The following is an 11,263-nucleotide window of genomic DNA, read 5'->3' as shown; positions in this document are numbered from 1 at the left end:
AGTCTGACAACTTGTCATCTGTTCACCACATGGACTGCAATGATGTAAGTGAGGTCATCAACTTCCTAGCTTCATCTTGCACTTTTCCTCTTTTGTAGGCTTCGAGGGACTCCACATTGTGGCAGTAGTGTCTCTTAAATAAATTTCCCGGTATATACCCAATATATGCCTTTGGCAATCTGGCACAAATCCATCTTTGGCACTACAAATCGCATCACATTGACCCAGTGTACACCCTTGTGGCATGGCACCTGGCTCAGGGAGGTCAATGGGTTACAGGGCTTTCGGTCCTGGAACTTTATAGGCATTTCCCAACTGGGTGACGTTTGGGTGGGTAATCACATACGCTACTTTCAAGATCTTCAAGTTAGATATTCCCTACATCACTCGCAGTTTTATAGATATTTACAGCTGCGCCATGCTCTTCAAGCGCACCTCACAACTGGTACACGACTCCCGGATCATAGCCCCCTGAGGCACAAATCATGCTGGGGGTTCTGGGGAGGAGGGGGGGGCATCTCCAGCATTTACCAGACACTCATTAATAATACCCCAACATCACTCGATCGGCTGCGGACTCAATGGGAAGATTGAGTGGGCACCTTGGAGGAGGAGGAGGACTGGAGTGATGCCCTTATGGCCCCCAGGACAGTCACCGCCTCCGGCAAACTGCGCATAATACAGCTTTATTTCTTACACGCCGCCTACCAGACACCCGCGCACCTGCATTGCTCCAGCCGACCCCCGCCTGTGCTAGATGCGGACATGAGCCAGACGACTTTCTTCATATGGTATGGACATGTCCGCGCTTGGCGCGATTCTGGGGAGAGATTCAGGAGGAACTCACCGAGGTATTGGGGTGGGAGATCCCACACGACCCGAAACATGCGATCTTAGGCATCACAGACGGGCCGGATGCGTCCAGAAATAAAAAATTATTTTACACCACAGCAATGGTGGTGGCTAAGAGGGACATAGCGACTGCTTGGAAATGCCCTGATCTTCCCACCGTTGGGAATCTAAGGTTGACTGGTGCGCCACGCAGCAGAAGACCATGTATGAAGCCCATGGCTGCCCCAGGAAGTATCGTGGGGTCTGGGGTAAGTGGTTGGGGGGCATGGTTTAGTCTCACCGGGGGAGGCTCCAAACTCTATCTTTTTGAATTTGTATGTCCTTGGACTTTGGGTTGTCCAGATCATTGCATATATTCCTCTGTTATCATGGAGTCTTGATGATTGGCTGGTGCTTTTTGTGAAATCAATAAAAATGTGTTTATCAAAAAAGAAATCGCTCATTGTCCCCAGTATGACATGCCAAAATGGAACGAGGTCCATGCCGATGTGGTGTTCACCATGGTAAATGCCCAGATTTTCTACCTTTTTGAGATGGTACACATTGTGTGACTTCATGGAAGGAAAGCTGTACAGAAATGAAACACATCAAATATGTAAGGCATTCCCTATGTGAAAGCCCACCTGAATCCAGAATCTGTCTAGAGTGGGTCATATTCACAAACTGCATTTTGTAGTATATTTAGTTTTGCTACAATAGTGCTAGTAAAGTACTACAACATGCTATTCATAAACCTAAGAGTGTAAATCTCCAATCTTTTCTTTTGGAATATCCTCACACATGTAAGTTTACTACTAAGTAAATGTGGGAGGGACCAGGAAAAGGATTGAAAAATAGGACGTATTGCCTACAAAATAGGTGGGGGTCTGAGGAGGGGTAAGGAAGGATTAACGGATTGTTAGGCAGGGGTTTAGGGAGGACGTGCACCCACCTGAAAAAAGATAAGCCCATTCTTATTCAGACTGCACTTCTAAAGTTACTGCACCCAAAAAGGACCAACAACAGTAGTAAAGGTACTCCAGCTCAGAGATGGAGTAAGTCCAGCACAACGCATGGTCAATCACTGGTATTGCAACACTCTACCACAGAATATAATGGACGGAGGGACTTAAAACAAAATCCCACAACGAATAATGTTAAATTAAATTACATTTTTTAAAACACTTTTTACTTTAATTTAAGGTAAAGAAATTACCTAAAAATAAAATATTTTGTTTTAGGTTATCGTGTTTCGATAACCTTTTTCAGCTGATGAATACAATTAGATCAGTTGAACAGTATGAATGAATACCTGAGAGGGGCTCTCCAGGGACCTCTGTGGCTATTAGTCTATGAAGAGTATACTAATAAGCAATTAATGTACATGTCCATGTTTTAAATTTAAGGTGTCTGGAGAAACGCACAAATTATTTGTAATTCATGTGTTATGTTACTGTAAAACTGTGCCCTTCATTTTTTTTTTGTTAAAATAAAAATAAAATGTAAACAAATGAATGAATAAATTACCTTTTTCGAATTAAAAAAATTATAGAACATTCATTTTTATTACAACAAAATTAAATTGCAGTTAATTAATTCCATACATCACTTTGGGCCTTATTGCCAGTTTGGCAGTCCTCATGTAGGACTGCTGCACCCACAGGAGGACTGCCAAGCCTGTGGTGCCCCTGCCTGCCAGATTCCGACATGAATCAAGGTTGGGCAGACGGTGCTGCAGAGGTCTCACTGCGGTGGCTATGTTAGGCTCATAGGAGAGCCTTAACAGCAGATCGCTGCTGTGACAACGCCTGCATGGTGTGGCATGACAAATCGTGCAGGAACAGGGGCGAAATTCCAGGGGGGCTCAACATGTGCCCTTCTGCATGCACCCCCAGGCCTTCAAGTGCCAGGGGGCTCTGTTAGGGCTCCATTAGTTGCATCTCCGCTAACTTTTTCATTGCAGGCTCACCACCATGAAATGGGTGGTAGAAATGCAACCCAGAATATGCTTGGCGGTGCTGCAGTGGCACAGCCAGCATATTCCTGCCACTTTTCACTACACCATCGCCATCGGATCCTGGTGGAAGCAGAGGTTGTGTGGTGGTCCAACCGCCAAACTCAAAATACAGTGGTGGCGGTGGTCGGACCAGCACCGCGAGTATGACCGCCGTACTCAGAATAAGGCCCTTAATAATTACTAATACGTTATTTCTTTTTTGACTTTATTTGTAATATAAACTTCAGAAAATAATTTTAATTTATTATATTCAATTTTTAATGAAGTTATGTAAATGTAAATATGTAAATAAATGTAACCAATAATTTACATTAATATTTACATTAATATTTGGCAAATATATTTTACTAATTGTTTTCTGGTTGAATAAATGATTTACTTTTCCCTATACTTTACCATGGGGAGCTCTCACTGTTGTAGGTAAAGTATTGTGAAATTTTAAAAAACGAACATTCTATCTCTCACAGTGATGAGCTGGTGGACAGATTGAGCAGATCAATCTGACATTTGGCTACTGCCAGATTACCCTGGCACCCGGTGCCCAGGAGAAGAATCCATTTTCTACACCAAGGGCCTCAATTATTTTAAGGATATGTTTTTCCTTTGGGTTAAAGACTTTCCCTGCTGCTTTCTAGTTCCTAGCCAACTATATGTGTTCAGACTTGCTCAGTTCTGCATTCTGGACGATAATGGCATCTTTAGCAGTTTATGGGAGGACCACTGGACAACCTGAATTACCAAGAGCAGGTGTTAATGAAAATGCAGGGGCTAAGTTGATCATCAAGGCTGCTAAGTGTCTAGTGAGGCAGTCCACTGTGGTCTATCTCAAACACAGTGGGGACTGCAAAGATTCGCTCTTTAGAGGCAATAGTGCAAGCATTACTGAATTGGGAAGGTCCCATAACTCAGACCAAGGAAAGGGCTTTTCTCGATGTCACTAAATACTACAGGAACATTGTGGCTAACTATGGACCACAGCTAACGCCTTGACAGGTCCTGCTTCAAAGAAGCAGCCATGAAAAATGATCTGAATTGGGGAGGGTCAGAAGGCCTTTGATGACCTAAAGCCAACATTGTGCACCGCACCAGTGTTGAAGGCCCATGTCATGAGTGATGTAATAAGTGAGGTCGCAAGCAGTGCATGATGGAGACGTCCCTCTCTCGACAGTTGACAGGCAACAGTAGACTTTGCATTCTATAATGAAATTGAGGACTCTCTAAAAACTCTTCTACATTGGTCTTTAACACCAAGATAAAGGGACATTTGGACTCATTATACAGTCTATTTACTAAACTCTGTGGACCTGGATAGACATTTGCACTTGGATACCAGGTATCACATTAATAGTCATTGCTCTACATGCCCACCTGATGCCCAGTTTAATCCACTTGGTGCCACTGATCTCTACTTTCGAGTATGACTGAGAATACTCTGAGACATCTTTATTCTGTAGATGCAATGTAGTGCTATTTTGACCAGTTCCTATGGTTTTCTAAGGCAAATATTTGAGCTCTTTTAAAAAAGAACTTCGGAATGCTGAACCTGAATTATCAAAATGATTTTCATATTCCATCAACTCCACTGAATGGTTACGATTTACATGGATGGGGGAGGAAAAGGAAAGAAAGTGTTGCAGACTGCACAATGATTGTTAGTGCTGAGCAGATCCCACACCTTACCTGAATTGTAAGTATCAAACAAATAATTCATCTATATTGAATCTTTTGCCAAGGTCTTTACTCTAGCTCCTTCAACATTTTGTAAATCTTTGAATTATTTTCTATGGAGGAAAGGAAACCTAATATACTTTCTGTTATAAATATTCAGGTACTTATAAGAACAAAGCACAATCAGAACAGATGCTTGAATTTAAACTTCTGGGAGAATACATAGAGATCATTTTTGGAATCTGATCTGCAAAGCTTGCCCTTCTTATTTTTCAGGATACTACAAATATAGCCGTTTTTTTGGGAGAGGGGATGAGGGTGGAGGGGAACACCTTTTACAGCAAATGCGCACATTTGTACTGAATATTTATTATGGAAGACTCTTCGCCTTAATGAGTTTTACCGCATTTTTGACCTTTACAATCATACCTTGGAGTTTTATGTATTGCGGATTTCAATTGTACTGCTATGCTAAACAACACTTTGATGATGAAGGGTATTTTGTCTTGTGACATAGATTCAGCATCTTGTTTAGGATGCACACTGGCTTCCTAACAGATTCGTAAACATAAACCACCATCCTTAAAAATTAACCCATAAACTGCTTGCAGGAAACCAATGTCATCTCATTCTTCTCCTAAGATGCAGATGTAAATTATAAAGCCACAAACATTTTACATTCAACTTTACTGAAGTTGCAATGCGTTAAGGACACCAATACAGAAATGCAACTGTGACTTCTAGGCCCTTCAACGGAGAGCAATGTTTTTGAGTTTCCAAATGTGGTGCAGGGGACTCCATGTTTCTGAATGTTCAAAAAGAGGTATTTGCTTTATTTTTCTCACAAAAAAATGACAGTGCTCTATCCAGAAACTTGCACAATCTGTTTCCCGATGTTGCCACCCTTCATCATCGATATAAAAGCATCTGAAAAAGGAAAACAAGATAATTATTACACACGAATACAAGACAACAAACACTGTGCATTCACGTGATGTGAGAAAAGAACCTATACAACGTTGCATGTACAAGCACAACTAAAAAGACTAACCAACGTTTGCTAAGGTTTTAGGAAGAATTGTTAAAGGTATTCAGCTTTGTTTGCGTAAAGATAAACACATACTCCATAGCATCTTTAAGGTACTCTATAGCCTTCTTAGGCAGTATTTGTAAAACAGCCACATAGTCATCACTTCACAATTAAGTACACCCTACCAAGTCGATATACAAGCATGAAAAGAAGTGTATGTTGGGCAGACAGTACTAAAAGCACTTTTTCATACCATGACCTCCACTTCTTGCAAGTTACTGCTTTCTAGGGAACTTCCACTACTTCCCAGTCAATGCACTTGTTCTACATCATCACCTGCTGCAAACAAAACATGCTGCCTACTTGCAACACATGGGTTGTAGCTGGGTGTGTAGCAGATTCACATGCGCCCTCCCAGGCAGTCAAATGATGTATCTACACTGTGAACTCAGACACATTCTCGATGGAGAAAAAACATGCAGACAATCTGAGGTGGCACCTGTGCCATAGTGCATTGTGGGTTTCAAGGACATGTGCTTGAGCAATCTGTTCCATGCTGAGGATCGAAAGCACTTTTCGGATGTGATCTTATTACATTCCGAACCCAACACTGCATGGTGTACAAAAACACAAGCTGGAAATTCATGTGTTATATTTAGAACTGCAAAGATACAGTCAGAAATTATTAATAATACTACGTAACGAGCTGAACAATAGGGGAGTCTGCGATCCAAAGCATGTGGTATTGAAACACCACCCATCTGTGCCTCCTCTTCCCTCCACTCCCAAAGCGATGTGTCTTCGAAAACAGATGACAATCAAACTTCCACCCCTTGCGCTCCCCTCTGGTAAATGGTTGGGTCAGCAACTTCAGCCATGCACGTGCAAAATATCACTCTTAGGATATTCTAGCCAAAATAACGGCTAAAGTTCTCCTGGAGTCCATGGTGGCAGTTGCAAGGATTGATGGCACATACAACTGTGTGGGGAATCAGTAGTCAACCATGGACTAAGCAGTCTCGAGCTGGAGTTTCTGCCTCTTGATCTGAATACGTGAGTGGATCTATTACACTTTACTCTTCCACAGATTCCCGAAAGACTAACTGGAGCACCCTGGACCACCTCCACTCATGATCGGGACATTTAATGGTTACATTCTCGTGGCACGGCATTCTCCCCAGCACCCCCTTTCATCGCGTATCCCAACTGCATATTTCCCTCCCTATTTTTACGAATTATTTAAGGACAGGATTATTTTTAAAACTTTTCACCTCTTGTATTTTAAGCACCCTTACCCTTTGCAGTGAAGTAAATAAATAAAGGCATATAAATGAACTAATTAAACGATTTCATATGGAGGTACTTTTAATGATTTTTTCAGCTACCAACAATCACAAAGGGTAATGCAAAAGCAAACAAGTAACAACATTCTCAAGTGCGCCAGGAGTGCCCCAAAGCTTCTCAAATGTAATTGTACCAACTTATAACAGAAAAAACACAAGTAGTAGCTCTTACCTGCAGTGTTTTCTAGACCTTTAACCATCGTCTCTCGTACCTGGCAAAGCAATAAAGCATTTGATTATTTAGCATGCGAGCAGAGGATCACTGTGCTAATGTACCTCTTACTTTAGTGATGAAGAAGAGAAGTGATTTGCATTTATTAAAGATCTTTTTGAATGCATTTACCCCCCCCCTCCCCAAAGTAAATGAATAGGCAATTGCTGTTGTGCCACTTTGTACTAATTCGTGGCGCTGCCATGCTTAGAGACTGTAGCTAGTATACAGTTTGGTTGCACTTGAACTGTATTTCCAGCATTAGATAATCTAGTTCACATAGTGAAAATCTGACCCTAGTGCTTCAGAAGAAGATGCACTATGCCATCATGCACAGCAGGATGACAGTAAGGCAGTCTGTTTTTTATAGAAGCAAAAAGAAGGCATTTACATCCCTTGAATTGTTCAAAATCTGTGGCCTTGAAAGCAGAGAGGTGGGTGGGGCTTTTACGAATTCAGAAGGGATACCCAGAGTGAAGAACTATGATTACAAGTAAGTAAAATTTCCTTCTTCGCAAGGTTGACTGGAGACCCAAGCTTCTCCATTCCAAAAAGTATGATCAGTGCCACAGATTTCAACTACTGAAGCAAATACGTTAAAAATAGCTGCTTGTCCCACCAAAGTGACTATCCTGGAGTTAGAGTCAAGACATTATTATTTAGCAAATGTATGTTCTAACTGGCAAGAACCAGCCTTACAAATGTCATTAACAGGTACATTTCTTATACAAGAAGTAGTAGCCCTCATCTCACTTCTGGAATGGGCCACAGGCTTGCCAGGTAAATGCCCAGTAGCTTTCTCATTATAGATAATAACGCAAGAAACTATCCAAATGGCTATGGTGTGTTTAGAAGAAGCTGTACCTGTCCAAACTGCACCATAATTAATAAAAAGCTGCAGTTTGACCCTGCATATCTCTTTTGCCTTATCCAAATAATTACATAATGCCCTTTTCATATTGAGACTAAGAAGCAGTCTCTCTACTGGGTACAATAGATTGAAAAAGAGTAGGCAAAAAAATAGTTTGATTAAAATGAAAATCAGATACCACTTTTGACAGAAGGATGAGTTCTTAATGACACTTTGTTATAAATGACAACCATGTATGGTCCATCAGTACACACAGCCTAATAGCCCCAAAAAGGCAACGTCCCAGAAAGGATGTTGTAAATCAGCCATTCACACAGATTATAAGAGAGAACCCATCAATTTAGAGAGTATCACAATACCTAGAGAGGCCTTCTAATGTGGAGAAACACCTTCTTAGAACCCTCCAGGAAATTCTTAATCACTGGACAGTGAAGATAGATGCCTGCGAATACACTCTAATCCAGGGATTGCAAACATTTTCTACAATAAAAGCTACTTATGTTCAATAAAATGCATCCTGAGCTACTAACACAAATTATCAGTATTATAACTGCGACCACTTCAGACAAGATTCAATTAATGGTAATCGCAGGATTACCAACAGTGACCACCTCAGTGCATCAGGCAAGGTCATCAGCAATAATGTGAAAGTAAAAAGAAAATGTTTTAGCAATTTTAATTTGTAATGCCGCTATGCATCAAAACAGTCATGCATGCAATGCCCTCTGGCACCTAAGAAAGAACATCAGAAGTAAGACTCTCCAACACAGTATGAATTACCAATTAAATAAGTCGGCCTTAAATATATCTTTTGGCAAACATCAGCTTATTAGTTCTGAAAATACACACATTTTATTTTTAAATACATCCTTTTCAATTGTGGAACCATACCTTAATTAATCGATCAAACTTTTAATTAACTAGGCTGGGCTACACATAGAGGAGATACTCACAGGCAGCCGATGTAGGTGCAGATTCTGCAGGTAATAATTCTGTATATTAGCTAATACTTGAAAGTTTCAAATACAACGTCTTTATTATGGTTTAAATGAAGTAGTTCCCTTAATTTGACAAGAGTGAGGCAATCTTCCTACGTGTGTTTATAGTTTGCATATTGTTGATGCTTGTGTTTTGCAGAGCCTGTCACCAACTTGTCCACCCCCTCTCAATCTGTAATCTGCATACATCAAATGTGTCCTTCACTGCCTATTAATTGTATTAAATCCAGTTTATTCAATGGTCTCTTCTGCTCTTTTATCATTTATAAATTGTAATGGTTTGTGTCCCTAATGTTCCAGGATAGGACTGAACTACAATTGTATACAAATTGAAGCCCACTTCCTTTTGCTGCACAGGTGCTGTTTATACTTAATGCACATTGTTTTCTGTGTAAGGCATAGTACAATATATTCATTGGAGCAAACGTTATTAAAAGCCTTACAGTGTATATAAACCTGCCTTTTGATAAAAGTGGCAATATTCTCCTTTACTTTCCTTAGATGCAGACTTCATGTCAAACCTTATTTACTTAAGCTCTTAAAATAATTTCAGGTTTCTTCTCTGGCCTTTTTTTTCTCTTTTTTTTTTTGCAGAGTTTTATATAGCGCGAACTAGACCCGAACCGAATCAGGTATCAGAGCGCTTTACATAGCACCAGTTACTTTACATGAGGACGGACACACATTCATTTTAGGCACGGGGAGATGAAGTGATTTGCCCAGAATCACAGGAGGTTTTTGGCGTCGTTACCGAGACTCGAACCCAGATCCCCAGGTCCGAGGTCGAGCGCCCTAGCCAATAAGCCAACTCCTCTCCCTTATGACAAAGGCTCCTCGATTCTCAACCCTCTGATTTAAAAAGCGCTGCCACTAGAGAATTAATAGTAGCTCCCGAGCTACTTGTTGGAGAGCTCTAATCTGAACAGCTCTAATCAATCACAACCCTAAACTAGACTTTCCCCATAAATAAGATTACGGTAATAATGTCTCATCTTAGTATATCCATGGGTCTGCCTGATTGTTGATACACCACGTTTGGAAACCTCTACCATTTGAATGCATATAACGATGTTGTGGAAGGATGTTTCTCCTCTGTTAGAATTGCCATACAGTCATCTGGCAACTTCAAGTGTCTTACTGCAAGAACTCAGGAGCCAGTCAGTCAAGTTCAATAATTAAAGGCTGGAATGGAGGATTCTACCATGCATTCTGAAAGAAAGTGTCTTGTGTGTCAGAAGGGACATCTGGAGAAGGCATGGATACCACCACTGGTGAGGCCAATCCTGGGCAATGAATATCATCGGTGGCCTGGGAGTAGGGCATGCTCATAAATACATCTTGTTTGTAAAAACTAAGGGCCTGATTTAATTTTTGACGGTCAGGTCGATCGTTCTCTGCCAGAGCGACAAAGTATTCTACTCAGTCACCTTGGTGAAGATCTCAACAGCCAAATTTAGAAGTGTCCGTCAGGCTGATGAACATTTCTAGCATTGACAGGAACCACTGTCAAGGCGGTTCCTGCCAATGGATTGTAACTTTGCTGTATCGCTCTGTCAAACATGAACCCAACCCCATAACAGGATGTTGTTTTTGAAAAGAAAAAAAAAACAATGCCCCCCCCCCCCGCCACTGGAGTCATCTACCATGGCAAACAGGGTTTTATACAGATTTCACTGCCTTTACCAAATGGGTTTTGCTGGTGGGCGGATACAGAGGTCAACCTCTGAAGGCCCATACTCCGTTGGGACCATTGGAGGGTCTTCCTCCATGGTTAAACCAAAGGTCCACCCGCATTTAAATCAGGTGGGTGGATCTTTATGTTGGGAAAGAGTATCCTTACGGCCCTAAATGCTGTAGCTGTAAAAAATAAAACAGACCAGGATGCAGTCAGGCGGCACCAAATTAAGTGGTTCCTTCTGCAAAAACATCCTCCCACATGCAGATAAATAGGATAAGCTATGGAAAGCTTAATTCTTGTCCGTAATTTTGTAAATGAGCATACTCTCTGTGTGATACTAGCGGTCAGGTCAATTCTTGTCTCATGTAGTCTGACTGTGAGCACTTCATCGTTTAAGACACAACAAAGTGACGTCTCAATTACTTTGCCTTTCAATTTTGTATCTCAAACTGCTGTAGTACGCCATTTGCCAGTGCCCAGTGCCAAGTAGTTTGAGTTTCCTGGGGAAGCATTCCCGACTTTGTCACTGTCTGTGTTTTTAAACAGTATGTGGTTGGGTTGACTTGTTCATCTGCAGGGGAGGAGAACCAATCTTTATCTTTGGCAAGAAAGTTTT

At 41.2% G+C, this 11,263-nt stretch overlaps 1 protein-coding gene across 5 annotated transcripts in view; it reads right to left on the bottom strand.

Annotated features, from left to right (window-relative positions):
* Positions 1 to 5,186: 5,186 nt before the first annotated feature.
* PTGR2 (prostaglandin reductase 2) overlaps positions 5,187 to 11,263 on the bottom strand; it is a 471,690-nt gene continuing 465,613 nt past the window's right edge. For all 5 annotated transcript variants that reach the window (XM_078659672.1, XM_078659674.1, XM_078659671.1 and 2 more), the window contains 2 exons: positions 7,062 to 7,101; positions 5,187 to 5,443 (listed from right to left, as the gene is read on the bottom strand). In XM_078659672.1, the coding sequence (XP_078515798.1) occupies positions 5,379 to 5,443; positions 7,062 to 7,101 (105 nt within the window). In that variant the 3' untranslated portion in view covers positions 5,187 to 5,378. The remainder of the gene's footprint in view (positions 5,444 to 7,061; positions 7,102 to 11,263) is intronic.

This window comes from Lissotriton helveticus, chromosome 9 (assembly GCF_964261635.1).
Source record: "Lissotriton helveticus chromosome 9, aLisHel1.1, whole genome shotgun sequence".
NCBI lineage: Eukaryota > Metazoa > Chordata > Amphibia > Caudata > Salamandridae > Lissotriton > Lissotriton helveticus.
The sequence above is the reverse complement of the archived record's forward strand: the minus strand, read 5'-3'. Positions and strand labels throughout refer to the sequence as shown.